At 36.0% G+C, this 24100-nt stretch overlaps 1 protein-coding gene across 4 annotated transcripts in view; it reads right to left on the bottom strand.

Annotated features, from left to right (window-relative positions):
* The window catches only part of LOC145270053 (Golgi SNAP receptor complex member 1-like), a 109722-nt gene that overhangs the window by 63933 nt on the left and 21689 nt on the right, over positions 1–24100 (bottom strand). The window contains exons 2-4 of one of the 4 annotated variants that reach the window (XM_080125655.1): positions 17548–17645; positions 8098–8200; positions 2386–2427 (exon numbers count right to left, since the gene is read on the bottom strand). In XM_080125655.1, coding sequence (XP_079981781.1) covers positions 2386–2427; positions 8098–8200; positions 17548–17593 — 191 coding nt within the window. In that variant the 5' untranslated portion in view covers positions 17594–17645. The remainder of the gene's footprint in view (positions 1–2385; positions 2428–8097; positions 8201–17547; positions 17646–24100) is intronic. The other 3 variants (XM_080125656.1, XM_080125657.1, XM_080125658.1) reach the window with 3 other exon arrangements.

The raw sequence follows: 24100 nt of genomic DNA on the forward strand, positions 1-24100 counted from the left end.
TCCCTCAGATTCCCTGCCTTCCTTGAATCTCTTATGCCACTCAAAAACTGATGCTAGATGGTCCAAAAGCAGTCTGAAGCATTCCATACGTTCTTTTAAAGTGTCCTTATGTCCAGATTGCATTTTTGAAATTCACCAGCTGTGACAATCGGGCTTTAGTAAGGTGTATTCCAATCCTTGCTGTAGCTAGTACATATATCCACCTATGTCATACAATCCCAGTTGACGCTGGGTATTCTGCTAGTACATATCCACCTATGTCATCCAATCCCGGGCGATGCCGGCTATTCTGCTAGTAGATATATCAACCAATTTTTTTCCGATCCCAGGCAATGTCGAGTGTTCTGCTAGGAAACATTTCATGAATTTTGTCCAATCCCGGGCCATGCCGGGAAATCTGCTAGTACATATATCCACCTATGCTATACAATCCGGAGCGACGCTGGGTATTCTGCTAGTACATATCAACCTATGTCATACAATCCCAGGTGACGCCGGATATTCTGCTAGTACATATACACCTATTATATCCAATCATAGGCCATGCCGGGTATTCTGCTAGTACATATACACCTATGTTATCCAATCCCAGGTCATGCTTGTGCAGTATAGATCCGACTTGACAATTTTGAAGGTTCTTGTGCAGTATAGATTCAATTCGACAATTTGAAGGTGCTTGCGCAGTATAGGTCTGATTCCTGAAATCATAAAAATTGGTCAGTACATCGCATAAGATGTATAGCAATAACATACCGAATTTTCAAGCGCCCACAGCAATTTTAAATGCCTATACAGAAAAAAATCTGGAAACTTATTTAAGGCACCTCGTACATTGAAGGCATTGTCAAGGCTGCTGCAAAAAAAAGGCAGCTTCCCTCTATCATGTTAGAAAATTACTCACACCCGAGAGCATCCTTTATCTCTACTAAGTCACCATTCATCCATGCATGGAGTACTGTTGTCGCATCCGACACTAGTTTTTCCCTTTTATACAGGGTTAAAAAAAAAATTCTAATCTAATAGGTCCCCGCACTATCAGCCAAGCTCCAACCCCTGTCTCATCACCGCAATGTTGCATCCCTGTACTTATTATAGCACTTGTGCCCCCCTCAATGTACATATTCCCAACTAACTCAACAAGCAGCAAAATCCCACTTTTTTTTTACCACTTATCAAGGCCCGGAAGCCACTTGGGGATGAGGGCTATTGCATGTACAGTAATCAATGGGGCAATATCGTAGTAATCGTTAATAATGGAGATTTGATAAAGTGTCTTACTTAAGGGGGCGGTTCATCAGAAATTTAAGTTGGACTTGAAGACATCCAAGTTGTAGTCAGGTGGGAAACAGGCAAACAGAAGAGAGTTCCACAGGCGTGCACTTCTAAGAAAGAAGCTTTGTTCATGGAATCTATGTTTTCATTTTGGCACAGATAAAGAATGGGTAAAATTTTTGACAATGGTTTCAGCTAGACGGGTGTTTTTCGTGAAAGATTTACGAGGGGGGACCAGAGATTGGAGCTCAGACGAGCACTTGCCATGTACAAAATAGACTTCGTGGCTTAGTGGGGGATGCCCTTTTCTCTACCCTGCAACCTCTCTCCCACAGAAGAGATGTTGCGAGCCTGTCTTTGTTTTATCGTTATTTCCATGGCAAATGCTTGTCTGAGCTACAATCTCTGGTCCCCCCCCCCTTCGCCAATCTTTCACGAAAAACACCCGTCTAGCTGAATCCACTGTGAAAAATTTCCCCCACTCTTTATCTGTGCCTAAATCAAAATGTGGATTCCATGAACAAAGCTTCTTTCTTAGAACTGCACGCCTGTGGAACTCTGCTCCGTCTGCCTGCTTCCCACCTGACTACAACTTGGATGTGTTCAAGTCCAACGTTAACAAATTCCTGATGAACCGCCCCCTTAAGTAAACACTTCATCAAATCTCCACACTAACGTACTGTACTTGCAATAACCCTTATCCCTGAGTGGCTTCCGAGCCTTGATAAGTGGTGACCACCGTGTAAAAAAAAAAAAACCTCTCAGCTGTTCTACATCGACCAACCCAAGAACATTTTTTAACGCGGCCATGTATCGAAGTCTGCTCTTCTTCCTCTGGGGTCATCAGAAGTAAATACATATTTAAGACTCATCATCTCATTCCCATATCATTTCTCTTCATGCAACACATGTCCTCAACCCTCATTGTGTTTAGTCCGTATCGAATTAGAGATGTTGCGGCATGTAAAAACTAAATGGGTTATAAAAAAAAAAAATTAGGATATTAATATCAAACATAATAACACAGCATAAGCAAAGAGAGAAAGGAGAAAGAAAGGCGCCCCCTAGGCACACACACACACACACACAAAAAAGGGGGAGATAATCCAGTACCTGTCTGCCTTCTGCTGAAAATATCTATGATAAGGAGAAGTGCTGAAATAAGGAAGACACAAAAGAAATTAGTAAAAATATTTTTCAACATGTCATATACAAAAAGGGGAGCGTATAGCTCCAGTGGGGAGGTATAAACTGGAGCTAGAATAGAGGGATGTCACCGGGAGCCAAATTAAAAAGAAGAGATGGCGTATTACGTTTCTGAATGTTTTGAGATGAAGATTGGTTATTCGGTTCACGTGCACAAGCGGTACCTTCTTCCTCTCTATATTTTTTGGTCATTTTCATCTTAAAAAAAAAAAAAAAAAAAAAAAAAATCTATTTATAGTGAAATATAGTAAATCTATTTACGATGAAAGTGCTCCGTTATGTCAACTGAAGATGTCTCGACATTTTTTAATAAAACAACGATTTTTTTTAAAGGTTTTCAGGTATGCTAAAAACGAATATCACAAATTAGTACAGACGAATAGTTAAAGTCTTCAATGGGGCAACCAGGTCACATTGGCCGAAACATTATTCCTTTTATAATCGAGCATTTTGCTGGGGTTCTTCTTTCCCCATAATTAGCGCGCGTGCGTATGTGAGTGTGCGAAACGAAACTTTGATAAATAAATTCACACTGAATTATTTGAGCATTTATTACTACAGCCAACAAACCGAAAAAGTGGCAAAGAAGCAAGGGTTAATGTGCTTTGTTATGTCAACTGGAGACACCTCAACATTTTCTAAAAAAATGACAACTTCTTAAGGTTTTTGGGTATGCTGAAAACGAATATCACAGGGAAAATTAGCGCAGACAAATAGTTTTGGAGATATAAATACCTGTATTATGCAACATGATTTCTAGTAGCTTGAATTGTCCGCCATCTTTGTTGTTTCAATGAAATGGTTCAGTGAGCATACGCAGACAAACTGTTTTATTCAACATCATTTCAAGCTAATTCCACCATTAAAAATTATTTTCAAGAATTCAAATTCAAGGAAATTTCAAGAAAATTCCAAATTCAAGAAAATTTCAAATCAAGATAATTAATAAAAAAAAAATGTCCTGTGTCCAATGTGAATACAACTATATCGACACAATGTCGGAATTTAACAAACAAGCGCGGACACATATAGAAGTAGTATCCCGGTTAGGGTTAGGGTTAGATTTAAGGGTCTGTAGTATTTGTTGGAAATCTGGAAAAGATGAAACTTTAAAAAAATACCAACGTGTTCTATAATCTAGGGTATACTTCGCAAAAGAAGATTCTATGAAGAGAGTTGTTACAATATTTTGGACTTGTAATGGGGTTTGATCCCACACAGTCGGACGATTCTATTTGTAAACAATGCTGCTAGGAACTGATGAATCAAATTAATTCACGTTCTGCTATCAACCAATCAGAAAGCAGAATTGCTTCATAAATATCAAACCTTTCTTGGAGCAATTTCACATGTTTTTTTCCATCTCAACACCGTAAGAATATTTTGCTCTGTGGAACTGTCTACTGCAAACAAGTCACCTCTAGTCACCTCTCAAAACTTGTTTAGAACAACGAACCATCAGAAACTGTTCTGTCTACTGCAAACCAGTCACCTCTCAAAACTTGTTTAGAACAACGAACCATCAGAAACTGTTCTGTCTACTGCAAACAAGTCACCTCTCCAAACTTGTTTAGAACAACGAACCATCAGAAACTGTTCTGTCTACTGCAAACCAGTCACCTCTCAAAACTTGTTTAGAACAACGAACCATCAGAAACTGTTCTGTCTACTGCAAACCAGTCACCTCTCAAAACTCGTTTAGAACAACGAACCATCAGAAACTGTTCTGTCTACTGCAAACCAGTCACCTCTCAAAACTCGTTTAGAACAACGAACCATCAGAAACTGTTCTGTCTACTGCAAACCAGTCACCTCTCAAAACTTGTTTAGAACAACGAACCATCAGAAACTGTTCTGTCTACTGCAAACCAGTCACCTCTCCAAACTTGTTTAGAACAACGAACCATCAGAAACTGTTCTGTCTACTGCAAACCAGTCACCTCTCCAAACTCGTTTAGAACAACGAACCATCAGAAACTGTTCTGTCTACTGCAAACCATTCACCTCTCAAAACTTGTTTAGAACAACGAACCATCAGAAACTGTTCTGTCTACTGCAAACCAGTCACCTCTCAAAACTTGTTTAGAACAACGAACCATCAGAAACTGTTCTGTCTACTGCAAACCAGTCACCTCTCAAAACTTGTTTAGAACAACGAACCATCAGAAACTGTTCTGTCTACTGCAAACCAGTCACCTCTCCAAACTTGTTTAGAACAACGAACCATCAGAAACTGTTCTGTCTACTGCAAACCAGTCACCTCTCAAAACTTGTTTAGAACAACAAACCATCTGAAACTAAACATGGCTTACACTTCTAGAGGGGTTGTCCACGTCGACTGCAGGCACGCTGATGAGCCTGATACGGGACAAGCATGTTTTGCCGCAGCTGCTGCAGTCAAAAGTCGTGTCAGGTGTGGCTGCTGAGGCTTTTCGAATCTTTCTCCTGCAGCGCTTCTCCCGCAGATTCTCTGTGCAGGATATCTCGAAGGAGGTGACAGCCTAGTGGATAGTATGTCGCCAGGTATCACGGTCAGCAGCAAGAGTAGACCACTGGTGGTGGTCAATTTGGCAGTCACTGAGGGACTTCTGCAGAGAGTCTTTATATCTTTTTCGGTGCCCCTCTGTCATGACGGCCAGTAGAGAGTTCGCCATATAGGATTATCTTGGCCAGGCGATGATCTTCCATTTTGGAGACATGCCCGACCCAGCGTAGCTGTGATTTCAACAGTACCTCGGTTTAGGGTAAGATTTAGTGGTCTGTAGTATATGCTGGAAAATCTTGAAAAAAGACGAAACTTTAAAAAAAAAAAAAATACCAATGTTCTTATAATATTGCGCTGGGAAAAAAAAACTGTCTGTTACAACATGGCCGTAATTTACATTACAAAATAAAGGTATTTATATCTCAAAAACTATTTGTCTGCGTTAATTTTCTTTGCGATATTCGTTTTCAGCATACCTGAAAACCTATAAAAGTTGTTATTATATTGAAAAATTGTGAGGTACCTTCAGTTGGTATAACGGAGAACTTTGACCATATATTTATTAGGGTGTTCAGACCCATTTTAGAACCACTCGACAATTTTTAGGCCAAATTTCACGAATTTAGCCTTTTTTAAGCAGTTTGGTCTGTTTGGCCTTTTTTTTTTTTTTAATTTTTTTTTTTTAATCTGGCTGGATATTAGCCCTTTTCCGATTATTTATAATATAAATCTCACCTGTTTTGGTGTTTTTGTTTTACGGCATATCAACCTTTTTCAGGTTATTTAATGCCGAATCTAGTGATTTTGAGGAACAATTTTTAATGGAGTATATTTGTTTTTTAAGTCAGATTCTATTTATTCCATAGTTGGGACCCTAACAGATACTACCACTCCGGATCAGAGTGGACCTGGGAGCAATGACAATTAAAGGGTGGCTCCACACTCCCCAAGGCCCGCAAGCTGGGGCCTCACCATCGGATATAGTTTAAGGTCATATCCAGGACAAAATCTCACCTGTCTGTTTAAATGTATGTCTCAAACTTTCGACAGAGGCGATGGATTTTCACGAGACCGGTACCATTTTAAAGTTCGACTCTTCAGACGACAAATAAATCAACATGGTATACTCACGTGATAAATGAAAAATCCTTTACGTAAAAAAGAACTTTTCTATAATTTGCATCTTCCAAAATCTAAAAATGAGGAAATTTTAAATTCTTTTCGCGACACGTTCATGAATTTGAAACTCGCACACCTGTAGTCCGTTTTGAAAGTCAATCGCTTATTTTAATATTTTATTAATAGCAAATATATTTATAATTTTGAGTTATTTTATATTTATGCTAGCAAGCCGACCAGCGGTATCAGGTTGTAAAGTACGCTTAAATATGATATTTTAATTCATGCAAATTTTGTATTTATTATTACAGAGCCAATTCTCTTTTGATTATTATATTGTACCTAATATGTAGTGGTTGTTTAAAAAGTTTAGTATCATCAGCTAGAATTGAATCCAAAACATGTAGTGCCTCAGCCCAAGTCGTTACCGTTTGCATCTTCCAAAATCTAAAAATAAGAAAATTTTTAATTCTTTTCGCAACACGTTCATGAATTTGAAACTCGCACATCTGTAGTCTGTTTTGAAAGTCAATCACTTATATTTTGATATTTTATTAATAGCAAATATATTTATTTTATATTCATACTAGCAAGCCGACCAGCGTTACAGGTTGTAAAATACGCTTAAATATGATATTTTAATTCATGCATATTTCACATTTATTATTACGGTTGGTTGTTTTTGTTTTACGGCATATCAACCCTTTTCAGGTTATTTAATGCCGAATCCAAAGATTGTGAAGAAAATTTTTTTAATATATATATATATATATATATATATATATATATATATATATATATATATATATATTTTTTTTTTTAATTTGGCTGGATATTAGCCCTTTTCTGATTATCTATATATATAAAAGCGAAAATGTATGTATGTACGCTTTTCTTCGATGTCCACAAAAGGCTTCTTTCAGAGAAGCGCTCGCTCGCTTCACAACTTCTTAAAACTTTTTATATCATCTATAAATTGTAATATCTCAGAGTTACCTACGGAGCTCGCCTGTCTATTTAATTTTATTGACTTTCAAACGTTAATTATTCCACATTTCCCGCATCGGCACGCGTTACATTCGGTTTTCGGTATAAAAAAAAGCGAAACTCGACTCTAATCACAGGCCGAAAGCCAGTTGTCTCAAGAGAGCTAAGTAACGTCTGTTCAATGTCGACTTTGTCATATCAGACTGTAGCTTTCATTTCGCTCCTCCTAATAAACAGGGAGCGGGTTTTTAAAAACAAACAAGCCGATTTATTCACCTCATTCAAAACTGTCCCGCACAAAATGCTTACTGCTGAATACCTATCGCCGTCACGTCAATCAAAAACGCTCACCTGTTTTTTTTAACACTTTACTATTTTCCAACTGCGCGTCGTGAAGGCTTCGTTTTTTTTCACGGGCACCTGTTTTTTTTTTTCACATTTTCGGGTTTTTTTCACATGCCCCGAAAAACACCCGGGCAACGCCGGGTACCCCCCTCGCTAGTTTATAATATAAATCTCACCTGTCTGTTTGTACGTATGTATGTCTAAGCCTAAGTCGCTACCGTTTGAGCATCCGTGTTCTTGTCAAGTGGTTCCAATATGGGGGATCGACTTATTGGATTCTTTAGATTACTGCTCTCATTTTGAGTATTATTTTCATGTTTTAGTTGATGGGAGCAACATGAGTGGGGAATTGTGCAGCAAAATGTTTGTTCACATTACATTTAACTTACTGCATGTTGGTACGGTTGGGGAAAAGGCAAGTGGTCCGAGTGAAAGAAGCTTATATTACAGTAGGAAATCTCCCAACATCTAAGCAGCTTTACAGTGAAGGAGTGAGATTTTGCTGCTGATTGGGTAGGTTTGAGGTATTTTCATTGAAGGAATACAAGTGCATTAAGTTCATCGGAGCACATTCCATACGAATACTCATAAAACAAACAGGGATGTAACACTGTATTGATACGAGAGAAGGTTGGCGGACAATGCGGGAAGGGCGTGTACGAAGAGAGAGGAGGAAAACTTACCTGGCATATTCGTGTTGGCTTGTATAGCTGTTTCCGAGTTTACTAAACGAAACTAATTTTAGGTCAATCTCATTTTCAAGCTGTCGTGCTTGGCGTCGTAAGTCTGGAAAAAAAAAAAAAAAAATCAAAAGAAATGAACTCAAAATTATCCAAGTGTCTGCCTTCAACGTGCTGTCATAAAAACATGTTTTTCCACTGTAAAAAAAAAAAAAAAAAAAAAAAAAAAAAAAAAAGAAAAAACTCAATCAAATTAAGTGAAATTTTTTTTCTGGGATCTTCAGTTCAGAACGGATACGTACAATATAACCTTTTTTCGTTTTGCATTTACACCTGGCAAAGTCGAAAAGAAGTTCGACAACTTTATGAGGGTCACGTCAGTATTTTACACAGTCAAATCATGTGTTATTTTGTTCAGAAAATTATATTGAATGAATTTGACATAAACACTTAATTAAATAAAGTAAATGAACAAAGTATATATTTTTATAATTCATATTTATGTAACAGAAAAACAAAACAAAGGGGTTTGTATTACTATACACATAGATTTGAAAAAGTTGTTACAAAACAAATATATAACAAATAAATGTTATCAAAGACAAGATAAGTTACTTTTCTACCTAACTGGATATGTTTTTAGTGTTTTTATTCAATGTAACATGTTGCAATATTTTGGACATATAATGGGGTATGATCCCACACAGTTGGACGATTCTATTTATAAACAATGCTGCTAGTGCTAGGAACTGACGAATTGAATTAATTCACGTTCTGCTACCAACCAATCAGAAACCAGAATTGCTCCATAAATATTAAACTTTTTCCGTAACAATTTCACATGTTTTTTTTCCGTCTCGACACAGTAAGAATATTTTGCTCTGTGGAACTGTCTACTGCAAACAAGTCATCTCTGAGGACTTGTGTGTAACAGCGAACCATCGGAAACTGTTCTGTCTACTGCAAACCAGTCACCTCTCAAAACTTGTTTAGAACAACGAACCATCTGAAACAGTTCTGGAACTAAACATGGCTTACACTTCTTTATTCAGCTCGAAAAACATACAGTGTTTACCGATGTATTGGAAAATTAAAAATGGCGCCCAACTCTTTCTTTGACACGGTAAGTTTGGGAAAATGAGTTAAAAATAAAAAACTATACAAAATACTGTTAAAACCCCACTGAATATATGTCAGCCTATGTCACGGTAACACTTGCAAGTTTTAGAAAGTGTATTATTGTCTTAAGAGAAAAACAAACAGAATAAAACAAAATAAAATCTGAATGAAACACAAAATCTATATATATAAAAGCGAAAATGTATGTGTGTATGTATGTACGCTTTTCCTCAATGTCCACAAAAGGCTTCTTTCAGAGTAGCGCTCGCTCCGCAACTTCTTAAAACGTTTTATATCATCTATAAATTGTAATATCTCACACTTAACCACGGAGCTCGCCTGTCTATTTAATTTTATTGACTTTAAAACGTTAATTATTCCACATTTCCCGCATCGGCACGCGTTACATTCGGTTTTCGGTATAAACAAAAAGCGAAACAGTGAACGTTTGTCGACTTCGTCATATCAGACGAGGGAGCGGGTTTTTGAAAACAAACAAACCGATTTATTGACCTCATTAAAAACTGTCCTGCACAAAATGCTGACTGCTGAATACCTATCGCCGTCACGTCAGTCAAAAACGAGCACGTGTTTTTTTTTGTTTTTTTTTACACTTTACTATTTTCCAACTGCGCGTCGTAAAAGCTTCGGTTTTTTTTTCATGGGCACCTGTTTTTTTCACACACACCTACAAACACCCGGGCAACGCCAGGTACCCCTCGCTAGTTAAATATAAATTCCAATTCTTTTCCTTCATTCCTACAATTATTAACACGTAGTCAAAAATATCAGTTTCCATATTTTAGATTTATAAATCAAATTAAATAAAAAAAAATTCAAAGAGAAAAAGCGTAAGGCTTTGCCGTGCGTAATAAAAGAAAGCGTACACCTTAAAGTACAATATTTTTTTAAATATTTTGAAACTTTAATAATTCGTAATGTTACCAAAGGCAAGATAAGTTACTTTTCTACCTAACTGGATAATTTTTAGTGTTTTTATTGGGTTTGTATTACTGTACACATAGATTCGAAAAAGTTGTCAAAAAAACAAATATATAACAAATAAATGTTATCAAAGGCAAGATAAAGTTACTTTTCTACCTAAATGGATATGTTTTTAGTGTTTTTATTTAATGTAACATGTTTATTCAGCTCGAAAAACTATTTACTGATGTATTGGAAAATTTAATTTTGACACAGTAAGTTTAGGAAAAGGAATTAAAAATAAAAAACTATATAATATACCGTTAAAAACCCACCGAATATATGTCAGCCTATGTTACGGTAACATATATTGAGCGAGTTTCTAACAGTATTTTGTCTAGTTTTTTATTTTCAACTTCTTTTCCCAAACTTACTGTGGCAAAGAGAGAGTCGGGCGCCATTTTAAAGACTGTATGTTTTTCAAGCCGAATAAACATGTTACATTAAATAAAAACACTAGAAAATTATCCAGTTAGGTAGAAAAATAACTTATCTTGCCTTTGATAACATTTATTTGTTATAAATTTGTTTTTTGACAACTTTTTCGAATCTATGTGTACAGTAATACAAACCCAGAAATACATATATATCTACTAGCTGTAACTAGCCGGCGTTGTCCGGGATACAATAAAATCATTTTAGTCTCTAACTTTCATTTGCATAATTTGACTTTAGTTAATGTACGCGAAACCCTTTTACATGAAGGTTACCACTTATCAAGGCCCGGAAGCCACTCGAGGATAAGGGTTATTGCGTGTACAGTAATCAATGAGAAAGTATCGTAGTAATCATTAGTATTGGAGATTTGATAGAGTGTCTTACTTAAGGGGGTGGTTCATCAGGAATTTGTTTATGTTGGACTTGAAGACATCCAAGTTGTAGTTGAGTGGGGAAACAGGCAACCGGAAGAGAGTTTCACAGTCGTGCACTTCTAAGAAAGAAGCTTTGCTCATGGAATCTACGTTTGGATTTAGGCACAGATAAAGAGTGGGGAAAATTAATGACAGTAGTTTCAGCTAGACGGGTGTTTTTCGTGAAAGATTGGCGAGGGAGGGCCAGAGATTGGAGCTCAGACGAGCATCTGCCATGGAAATAACGATAAAACAAGGACAGGTTTGCAACGTCCCTTCTGTGGGAGAGAGGTTGCAGGGTATTATTAAAGATAAGTGTAATTGTCTTAGAAGAGTTCATGTGTCTTATCATGTTGTGAGATATGGATGGAGACATTGTTCTGCCTTCTATCAACCTAAATTCCTTTAAAATTCATTTTTTGGATGTTTTGGGCAACAATATTTAGGCAAGCTTGATCTAATAATTATTATTTCCATTGTCATTTACGACACGATAGCATCCCGTTTGTAAGAATTTATTATTTATTCAAAATCTGCATTTTTAAATTATACATTGTGAAATTTTGCCTTTTGACCAATAGCACAGAATATAGTACATTTTCTAATTCCTAAAAAATCTTTACAGTTGTAATTCAGTAGCTAATTATTGAGCTACCAAAATAAATTTGATATTGTTCATATTTTGCAATGATCCTTGTGCTTACATTAAAACTATTTTGATATAATGAAAAGAGTAATTTAAGATACCTAATTTTAAAAGATACTACAGAATCAGTATATCTGAGCAAGAGAAGATACCCAAGATTAGCTGTCCTGTATATTAAAACTAGCTTGGGTGCCTGGCGTTGCCTGGGTGTTTGGAGGTGTGTGTTAAGCAAGAAAAAAAAAAAGTGGTAGTAGGCAGGCAGGCTCAAATCCATACCGCAAAGGAGGAAAAGAATGTGGGGGGAAAAAAAAAAAAAAAGCGATGCATTTGCTGTTGAATCCATCACAAAACCGGAAGTTTTTTTTTTTTTTTTTTTTTTTTTTACATAGGCATCACTACATTATCAAGGCCCAGAGGCCACTCAAGGATAAGGGTTAAAGAGTGTACAGTAGAAATTGGTCAATATAGTAATCATTAGTAATGAAAATTTGGTAAATTTAATAACTTATATGGAACGGCTCATCAAGAACTTATTTACTTTAGACTTGAACACAACCATATTGTAGTCAGCCGGAAAGCAGGAAAACGGAAGACAATTCCACAGGCGTGCAGTTCTAAGAAAGAAGCTTTGTTCATGGAATCTACGTTTAGGTTTAGGCACAGATAAAGAGTGGGGGAAATTATTGATAGTGTTTACAGCTAGACGAGTGTTTCTTGTGAAAGTTTGGCGAGGGGGGACCATAGATTGAAGCTCAGTTGAACACTTACCATGAAAATAACGATACATCAGAGACAAACTCGCAACATCTCTTCTGTGAGATAGAGGTTGCAAGGAGGAGAAAAGGACATCTCCTACGAGGCTACGAAGTCTATTTTGAACTCTATCAAGGCAGGACAAGTCCTTTCTAGCAGCTCCTGCCCAGATGTGGCAACAGTATTCCATCCTTGGACGTACCTGGCTCTTATATAGGTAGAGAATAGCATCAGCAGTGAGTGAGATATCTACTGGATCGATAGAAAGATCCCACCATTTTTCCAGCGGCCTTGGCAACAGATTTGATATACGTGTTCCATTTAAGATCAGGAGTAATGGTCAAGCCCAGAAGCTTGTCAAAACTTGAGGCCTCCTGAAGACGAGAGCCATTCATTTCAATTGATGACAAATGTGGATTAGAATGTTGATGATGTAAAGAGAGAAGCTTGGTTTTAGATGCATTAAAAGTAACCAGCCACTTCTTTCCCCATTGTACTACGTGCTCAAGATCAGAGGAGAGAGAATTGGAGAGAACTTGGTCGTTTACTGTCTTAGATGTGCTACCATAAATGGTAGTGTCGTCAGCATAAATGTCTACAACTTACAAAGGTTTAAATTAAGGCTAGTCAATCGAAAAGAGAGGGATGAAACAGTAGATATAAAGAGAGAGTGTACATATAAATAAACTTTGAGAAAGTGTTTTCATTTCTAGATAGACAGACCGGTAATTGAGAGGTTAGCATTTATGCCGATGGATTGACAGGTTGGCATTTATGCTTTGACAGTTTGTATGAACGGGAGTGTTTGTATAACATAAATAGACACATTTACTTTCTAACACATATATTTTTTAGATGATGAATTTCAAATAGTTTATACACATAAAATAGACAATACCTTTTTCATGTAATGATGGACACAGGAGACGGCATTTATAAAAACACGTTGAACATTTATTCTTCCACTTGAACCAGTTGGTGGCTTTGCGTTCAGGAATTCAAAGGTTCACATATTAAGTTTCAAAGTGACCGTTTCGCTTCTAGACGATTGAAACCCGTGTCTGGACCCAGACTATCGTCTGTCGATCTCAAACTCCCTCTGAGTTTCTCACTAACTAACTAACTCTCACTTCCTATATTGAGAAATCCATGCATGTCCGGTCACGTGACCACAATTCACATGCCATCAACATGCACGACCTGCACGTTTCCGACATTCTGATTTCCCAATAACCTATTTTTTCTTTTGCTGTTTTCACAAAGGAATTCAACCTGCATATCTAATTCATTTAATTGACTACTGTACACTCTTTAACCTTTATCCTCGAGTTGCCTCTGCACCTTGATAAGTGGTGATGCCTATGTAAAAAAAAAACTATTTGATTTGTGTATATATGCATAGAATACTTATTTCAAAATAGATAAAATTAATTCTTTAAACAAAATAATTTTCACCATTTGTTTCCTAACAAATATTAAAGACTAGCATTTTAGCCCGGTGTTGCCTGGGTGTTTGGAGGTGTATATTGAGCAAAAAAAAGTGGTCATTTCTTTTACTTTGACCCCTATTATGACCCATTAACATTTATTGTTTTGGACTCAAATAAAGTTATTAAGTTAGATACATGTCCAAAGAACCTATATCTAAAATTTCAATTGTTTATACCCAAAATTGTCGGAGGAGTTTGGTAGAGTTTTAAAAGGTCAAATCGTTGAACTTTGACCCTTTGACAGCCAGATTTCTGGCCAAAAACCCGATTACAAAGATTTTCCCGAATCTCAATACCCTGTATATCAAATTTCGAGTCTGTAGACTAAAAATTGACAGAGTTATTGCATAGGGAAATGTACACAAACAGACAGACACTTTCACAGATATATAAAATTAATTCTTTAAACAAAATAATTTTCACCATTTAACAAATATTAAAGATATAATATTAGTTTGGTGCAAAAATAATGTATTTTGACATGAATTTGAATGTCAAAAAACGACATTATTTTTGCACCAAACTAATAATATTATATTAATAATAATATTAAACCTAATATTAAACCTAATAATATTAAACCTCTCGAATTGTAAGCCATGTTTAATTTCAGAAGAGTTTCTGCTGGGTAGCTATTCTGCACAAGTCCTGGAAATGAAGAATTTTCAGTGGGTAGCTGTTCTGTACAGGTCCTGGACTTTATAATTTTGCAGGCAGAGAGCAAAAAATCTTTTTCGTGTTGACACGAAAAAATTATGTGCTGGAATACTAAGAATTCAATATTTTTATGGAGCAACTCTCGTTTCTGATTGGTTGCAAGCAGAACGTAGCTCGATTTGATTCGTCAGTTCCTATCACCACTATTTATAAGTAGAACCTTCCAACTTTCGGTAATCATACCCTCCTCATTATAATGGCCTTTTGGTCAAGATTAAAGTGTAGTATCTGTTCTTCAGATGCTGCACTTCATTTTCTTGTTCTCTTTCGGTGGAGGAGAAATCCTTCATGACTGAGACAATTTTTATTTTTGTACCTTTTCTCCACGTTAAAAAACGACCCTGGTGTCTAACTCTGTCCCGTGGGGAGGCATTGTAAATAGGCTCATTATATCACAAATGTTACAACATTTACCTACTTTCAGAGTGCTCCCTTTTTGAGGAGCGTGTTTACCTCCACATTAATAACGACCTTGTGTCACATATAGCTCTTGTGGGGAAGTAATTAAATAGCAATTGTGTGTATTTAGGCAGCAGTTTTTCATTTTGTTACGGAGAGGTGTCTGGGAATCGCCAGAACACAATGAATCAATCCCAGCAATAAGGTGACCTGCAATAATGTTAAAGAAGGTGTCTGGGAATCGCCAGAACACAACGAGACAATCCCGGGAATAAAGTGACCTGTATTCATGGTGCGTCAATATTATGTCAATCAGCCAAGAAAGCTAACCGATATTAAAATGGGTTAGACCAAAACCAGCAAATGTACAATAAACAAAAGCTGGCGAAAATAAGGTAACCAGGTCAATCGACACGAGAACTCTGACCCAGAGAGTTTGCGAAACAATAAACAAAGCTGGCGAGATAAAGGTCATCAGGTCAATTGATATAAATAAAAAAGAAGAGAGGGAAAAGATCAACAGAGTTCTGCAACCCACCTTCTCCACTAACCTCGACTGTGCTCCGATGTTAGTTGTTACTTTTACAGGGCTCTACATTACGAGTGATTTTTCAAAATGGCGACTATACATAATGAAACACTTATCTTTTGGTGATTGTATTTCTACTGAGTGAAAAATATATATCTTTTCAACTTTTTTATTTTTTTTTTTAATAAAATGGACAAAGTCAAATTATTTAAACAATAAAAATTTAATAGAACAATATACTCTTTTTTTTTAACAAAGATTGTTTAAAAAAAAAAATCTGAAGAAAACAATGTTTATACGTTCAAGTATCAACATAAAATTTGTCGTATATTTAGAATTGCTCTTATTTAAAAATATACAGAAAAATCTTTCTGATGTACATACTCGTCACAGAACTGAGATGTCATATTCTAAAAATCACGTGGGCTTGACTAGTAACTTTTCTAATTTGGCTAGTAAACGAAAATATTTAGTTGTCAAAGATCAACTGACGATAAGTTTGTCTGTAGAACCGTTTTATTTTGCTGTGTAAATAAACAAAGCTGTACTGATATCATACAAAGTGTTTCGTATTCATTTTAAAATGAAAATAACTTTTCCTTCATACGGCCAAGAGAAACTTGATGATCACAACAATAATTTAAACAAACATTGTTTACTTATACCCTTTTTTTTCCTTTTTTTTAATTTTTATTAATTTTTATTAATACATGTTTCATAGTTGTCATGAACGTTTTCAATCCGGTATTGAATCATCATTAGGTGATAGGAGAAAATCAATAGGTAAGTTGAGAAAACTGGAGAAGAAAAGAATTTAGTACCCGCACTGGGTCAGTATTTGCAGACAGTGGGGTGCCAGGATGTTTTGGAAGCCACATTTTAAAATGTATACAGAAAATGGTAAATAAAATTTTACATGCAAGGTAGACAACTACTCTTATATTCTTCAATTTAAAACGAGTTATTTACATCTGTAATAAAATTGCTGAAACAACAACCTGAGATTTGCTGATTCTTTGAAACAAGACTAAAGATGCTCACTATTATATTAGTTAAATCTACAGGGGTACTATGTAGGGAGTTGGGCAGCAAGATGTCGGTTCACATTACACTTGAACTTCTGTATGTCAGTACAATTAGGGAAGTAGGGACCCGGAAGGGAATTCCAAAGTCTAGAACAAGCAGAGGCATGCAATATTTATTTTTTATATATTTAATATTTATTAAAAATTTATAGAGTTCTTATGTTAATACTCCATATAGGGCTTGTGTTATTTTATTTAGATTTTTTTTTTTTTTTTTTACAAGGTGGTCACCACTTATCAAGGCCCAGAAGCCACTCAGGGATAAGGGTTATTGTAAGTACAGTACGTTAGTGTGGATATTTAAAGTGTCTACTTAAGGGGGCGATTCATCAGGAATTTGTTTATGTTGGACTTGAAGACATCCAAGTTGTAGTCAGGAGGGAAGCAGGCAGACGGAACAGGTGACCATTTGGGAATTCTAAGTGCTGTATGTGCTCTCCACTTATCTTGATACAGTTTCCAGTCATCCTAAACTTCCACTTGCCACTGGTATTCAACAATGTCGACTCAGGAGAGGTGGGGTTGGGGATTGAACAACTCTTGCCACAAAAAATTCACGCGCAAGCACCCTTACATTGAAGGAAGCAAGTTCAAGTGTAATGCGAACAAACATCTCACTGCTCAACTCCCTACATAGTATCCCTGCAACTTATGTCCCCGATGTCATCCTCATCAAAGTGGCACTGTGCCTTGTTTGGGGGTGAAAATGGAATAAAAAAAAATTAAAAAATAAATTGGTTAGTCAAAATCAAAGAGTGACATGCCAGATATATTGCTATTTGGGTCTGACTTCGAAAATCTAACAAAACAGATTCTGCAAATCTAAAAATGTCCCCAGTGCGAAGAAAGGAGAAAGTAATAAGGTGCTTAAGGGCCTTACCCGATAGATCGGAATCGGCCGTCTGTGACCCGCTTGCTTCTTCCATTGCAGAGGGATCGCTGACCGAAATAAGATTTAATTACAGGTCACGAGAAAGTCTGCAAAGTTGGAAGAATGGAAAAAAAAAAATAAAAATGTCAGAGAAAACAAGGATGCCACTATTTTATAGATACGTCAGAAAAGAATTGCCAGAAATGGAAATGACAAGAAAAAAAATATGCAGGAAAAAAATAAATAAAAAGATATGCAGGATGATCTCAGTCCCCCCCCCCCCCGTATATTGGAGCTAAAGATGCCCTGCATTTAAGAATTCAGGTACAGACCAATAAGTCTCCTGTGTGTCATGAGTAAGCTGCTGGAATCCATATTAAATAGAGAAGTAGTCAACCACCTCAGCAGAAATAACCTTCTTAGTGACATGCAATATGGTTTCCGTTCTGCTAATGTGCTAACGGTTATATCTCATAGGATTAGTGAATCTCTCAACAAAGGCTTCCTCTCTAGAGCAATTGCTCTTGACATATCAAAGGCCTTCGATAAGATATGGCATAAGACCCTACTTCACAAGATTTCCAGCTATGGTATAACTGGAAATGTTTTCTCAATTATGAAATCATCTCTCTCTGTTATTCAATCACGGTTCGATTAATGAATCTCAGAGGCGATGATCCAGGATCAGCTCAGTACCATTTTTTTTTTTAACAAAGGCATCACCATTTATCAAGGCCAAGAGGCCACTCGAGGATAAGGGTTAAAGAGTGTAAAGTAGACAATTGGACAATAAAGTAATTGTCAGTAATGGAAATTCGGTAAATTTGTTAACTTATTTGGAACGGCTCATCAAAAACTTGTTTATGTTAGACTCGAAGACAACCATATTGTAGTCAGCTGGAAAGCAGACAAACGGAAGGCAATTCCACAGGTGTGTAGTTCTAAGAAAGAAGCTTTGTTCATGGAATCTACGTTTAGGTTTAGGCACTGATAAAGAGTGGGGGGGAATTATTGATAGTGTTTTGGGTGTCTTCACTAACCTTGGAGTGGTTCTGGAGAAATTGCTTTGTGGACGAAATCTCCTATATTGCAGCACGCAGTGTGACCAAACCAACAAATCTCCCCTTTAAAAGAACCTGGTTAAAGGGGGAAGATTCTGCCCCACATCCAGAATTATGTATTGGAGACAAAATTGTGCCAATGGACCAGCAGAATTTGAGGAAGGCACTACCAATCTTTTGAGATTCGCAGCTTTTATTGGCCAGGTTTCGCATAAGGGTCGTTTGATAAAGATGAAGTTTTGAGATTGTAGTTGCAGTTTGTACAAATTTATATTTAGTTGACCTTTGACAACTGAATATTTTCGTTTACTAACCAAATAGAAAAGTTACTAGCCAAACCTACATGATTTTTAGAATATGACATCTTTGTTCTGTATGTATATCATAAATATTTTTTGATAAGTGTAATCTATATATCTATATATATATAAAAGTGAAAATGTGTGTGTGTGTGTCTGTGTGTTCGCATTTTCTGCATGTCTACAAAAGGCTTTTTTCAGAGAAGCGGTCAGTCGCCTAACAACTTTTTAAAACTTTTTATATCACATGTGAATCGTAATATCTCAGAGTTAACAACGGAGCTCCCTGTCTATTTAATTTGCTCGACTTCGGGAAGATAAATATTCAACAGTTTTCGCTCGCCGCATGTGGGTTAGGCCTTTTCCTATAATAAAAGCGACACTAATTGTCTAGGTATTTTTCCGGTCTCGATCGCCGGAAATGTCTGAAAGCAATGAGCTTTGATCAATGTGGAAATATTATTTCCTTATATCAGAAGACAATTGCTATTTAATTTGGACGAGTGGCGCTGTTTCCCCCTACATCCAACATCTTGAAAAAAAAAAAAAAAAAAAAAAAAGCGTTCCGCACTAAAATGCTACCCCGCAGTCAAAACTTGACCTCATTAAGTCATTAGAACATGCACCTGCTAATTTAAGTAATTAAATAAATTCAAACGTGTTTCCGTTAGCATCTTGCGGTGGCCCAATGGTTAACGTCGCACTCTTTTTTTTTTTTCACACTTTACTTTCCAACTTTGCCTCAACGGTTCAGGTTCGATCCTCATACTTACCTACCAAAACATTTTTTTTTATTTTAACCCCCCCCCCCGGAGTTTTAATTTACCCAAAACCACACACACCTCCAAACACCCGGGCAATGCCGGGTACCCCTCACTAGTCTATAAATATAAAAGCGAAAATGTATGTATGTATGTACGCTTTTCCTCGATGTCCACAAAAGGCTTCTTTCAGAGAAGCGCTCGCTCGCTTCACAACTTCTTAAAACTTTTTATATCATCTATAAATTGTAATATCTCAGTTAACCACGGAGTTCGCCTGTCTATTTAATTTTATTGACTTTCAAACGTTAATTATTCCACATTTCCCGCATTGGCACGCGTTACATTCGGTTTTTGGTATAAACAAAAAGCGAAACTCGACTAATCACAGGCCCAGAGCCAGTGGTCTCTAGAGAGCTAAGTAACGTTTGGTCAATGTCGACTTCGTCATATCAGACGGTAGCTTTCATTTTGAGACGAGGGAGTGGATTTTAAAAACAAACAAACCGATTTATTGACCTCGTTAAAAACTGTCCCGCACAAAATCGTAACTGCTGAATACCTATCGCCGTCATGTCAATCAAAAACACGCACCTGTTTTTTTTTTCGCACTTTACTATTTTCCAACTGCGCGCCGTCAAGATTTTTTTTTTCATGGGCGCCTGTTTTTTTTCACACACACCTACAAACACCCGGGCAACGCCGGGTACCCCTCACTAGTATATATATAAAAGCGAAAATGTTTGTGCGTGTGTGCGTTTTCGTGTAGGTCCAAGAAAGGCTTATTTCTGAGAAACGATTGGTCGCCTCACAACTTCTTAAAACTTTTTATATCGCACCTAAATGATAATATCTATGAGTTAACAACTGGGGTCGCCTGTCTATTTAATTTGCCCGACTTTCAAAAGATAAATATTCAACATTTTTAAAGAAGTTTTAACATTGTTTGTTTTTTTCCATCATGTTCGCGTTTTCTTTTTTTGTTTTTCCGATTTTAAGAAATTTTAATATCGTTCGTTTGTATCACGTTAGTTTTTTTTTTTTTTTTTTTCCGATTTTTTTATAGAAGTTTTAACATCGTTTTTTTTTTATAATATTTCAGCAGGGTTATTACTTCATTTATTCGTTTGTTTTGATTTAGCCCCCCCCCCCCAAACACACATACACCTCTAAACACCCGGACAATGCCGGGTACCCCCTGCTAGTCGATAATATAAATCTCACCTGTCTGCTTAAATGTATGTATGTACGTATGTTTGTATGTCTGCCTAGAACTTTCGACAGAGGCAACAGATTTTCATGAAATCAGTATCGTTTTGAAGCTAAACCATTCAGACGACAAATATCGAAAAAATTGGCTAAAAACATTAATTCCTTCACCCTTAACTGGGCACTTTTCTACAGGGGGGGAGTCGCTTTGTTTGCCGATATTTTCAAAAGTCATCCCCTATTTTCGATTGTCTAGCCTTAATTTAAACTCATGTCACTTCCGGTTTGGGGCTGGGCGCAACAGCAAAGATGTCACTTTTTTTTTCACATTCTTTTCTTCCTTCGCGGTACAGGTTTGAGCCTGCCTGCCTACTACCACTTTTTTTTTGGCTCAGCACACACTTACAAACACCCGGGCAATGCCGGGCACCCCGATTGGTTCTAAATATACAAAAGATTTTATGTTGATACTTGAAGGTATAAACTTTATAATTTTTTCAGATATTTTTTTAAACATACTTTGTTAAAAAACAAAAAGAATTTGTTCGTTTTATTAAAAAAAAAAAAAAAAAAAAAAAAACTTGAAAAGATTTTTCTGTATATTTTTAAATAAGTGCAATTCTAAATATACAAGATGTAAAGAGCTAAAAAAAATATTACTTCAACAGGACTCTACGGACAAACTTATCTTTAGTTGACCTTTGACAACTAAATATTTTCGTTTACTAGCCAAATAGAAAAGTTATTAGCCAAACCCATATGATTTTTAGAATATGACATTTTCGTTCTGTGACGATTATGTACATCATAAAGATGTTTCTGTGTTTTTTTTGGAGGGGGTTTTAATAAATGTAATTCTAAATATACAACGAATTTTATGTTGATACTTGAATGTATAAACATTCTAATTTATACAGATATTTTTTTAAACAGCCTTCGTTAAAAAAAAAAAAGAATATTGTTCTATTAAACTTTTATTGTTTAAGTAATTTAACTTTGTTCGTTTTATTAAAAAAAGTTGACAAATATTTTTCATTCAGTAGTGAGCTTCTTTGATTGTCAGTGAAAGAAATGCAATCGCCAAAAGATAAGTGTTTCATTATTTCTATTCGCCACTTTGAAAAACAAACCACAGATGCGACTGTTTCACTCGCAATGTAGAGCCCTGTTCAAGATTAAAAACAAGTCAATAATAAGTATTAGATCGATTTCAACACAGAAAAAAAGTAGTCATTACTCCTTTGTCAGAAACATCATTCATATGTTATGAGTGAATACTACTATGAATTGATTGGTCGCCTACAAACTGACCATAACTTCTGGCAGCCTTTTTCATGGTTGAGCTACCTGAAATGAAAATAAGATATCCTCTGACGATTAAGTCAAAATCTGAGTTTCCATGAGGCCTTCTCTGCTATGCTTTTATTATTTAAATAATTTAACTTTGTTCGTTTTATTAAAAAAAAAAAATTTGAAAAGATATTTTTTCACTCAGCTTTGGAAGATTGTAATAAACAAAAAGAGTATATCGTTCTAAGAAAAGAAATACAATCGCCAAAAGATAAGCGTTTCATTATTTATAGTCGCCATTTTGAAAAATCACGTGTGAATGCGACTGTTTCACTCGCAATGTTAGCATCTCGCGGTGGGGCAATGGTTAACGTCGCACGTTTTTTTGGGTTTTTTTTCACACTTTAATTTACAACTTTGCCTCAACGGTTCGGGTTCGATCCTCATACTTACTTCTTTTTTTTTACCCCCCCCCCCCCCCCGGAGTTTCCACACACACCTCCAAACACCCGGGCAACGCCGGGTACCCCTCGCTAGTTCTAAATATATATACGACAACTTTAATATTGATACTTGAAAGTATAAACATTCTAGTTCAGATATTTTGTTTAAACATCCATCTTTACAAAAAAAAAGGAGTATATTTTTCTATTAAACTTTTATTGTTTGAATAATTTAACTTAGTTTTATTTTTTAAAAAAGTTGAAAAGATATTTTTTACTCAGTAGTGAACTTTGGAAGGTTGTCAGTGAAAGAAATACAATCGCCAAAAGATAAGCGTTTCATTATTTATAGTCGCCATTTTGAAAAATTACTGGTGAATGTGACTGTTTCACTTGCAATGTGGAGCCCTCCACGATAACTGCATTAATTTAACAGAGATATTCTAAAATATAAAGTTATCTTGGTGGATAAAGTCAGACCTAAATAGCATTCAAGATGACAAATAAAACTGTTTCTGACTAGCCCATTTTCATTTGTCACTTTTATTGTTTGAATAATTTAACTTAGTTTTATTTTTTAAAAAAGTTGAAAAGATATTTTTTACTCAGTAGTGAACGTTGGAAGATTGTCAGTGAAAGAAATACAATCGCCAAAAGATAAGCGTTTCATTATTTCTAGTCGCCATTTTGAAAAATTACTGGTGAATGCGACTGTTTCACTTGCAATGTGGAGCCCTGGAACTTTTTATTTTCTGATGCACACAAAGGAAAAAGAGTGGTATTGCTAACCTGTGACAGTCGTCAGGATAGAGAAGTCGGATGCTTAAAGCACTAACTCCTGAATAACAAAATTGGGTTGCATCCAACATCATAAATACTTTTTCTGTGTTTTTTTAACAAGCATAATCCTAAATATACAAGAAATTTTATGTTGATATTTGAAGGTATAAACATTCGAAGAGTATATTGTTCTATTAAATTTTTATTGTTTAAATAATTTAACTTTGTATAAAAAAAAATAAGATATTTTTTACTCAGTTGTCAGTGAAAGCAATACAATCGCCAAAAGATAAGCGTTTCATTATTTATAGTCGCCATTTTGAAAAATCACTCGTGAATGTGACTGTTTCACTCGCAATGTAGAGTCCTGACTAGCAGAAAACCTGCCGTTGCCCGAGATTAAGAATCAAGAATGTTTCACACAACTAAAGTGACAACAAATCACTTTATTATCACCCAAGAAAAAAAAAAATGACTTATACAGAATATGGACCGTACTAAAACAAGTGAAGTATGCCTGGTTCCCTGCGAGTGCACTGTGAACGAGGCATAAATGGAAGAGTGTGTGGCCTCGGTATTTATGAAAAAGGGATTTAACAAAGGAGATGAATGTTCGTAAAATATTTGTAGGTATGTATGAATTGACAAGGAATGAGTGTTCGTAAAATATTTGTAGGTATGTATGAATTGACAAGGAATGAATGTTTGTAGGTATGTAT

This window comes from Euprymna scolopes, chromosome 46 (genome assembly GCF_053919585.1).
Source record: "Euprymna scolopes isolate OS-2025 chromosome 46, ASM5391958v1, whole genome shotgun sequence".
NCBI classification, from domain to species: Eukaryota; Metazoa; Mollusca; class Cephalopoda; order Sepiida; family Sepiolidae; genus Euprymna; species Euprymna scolopes.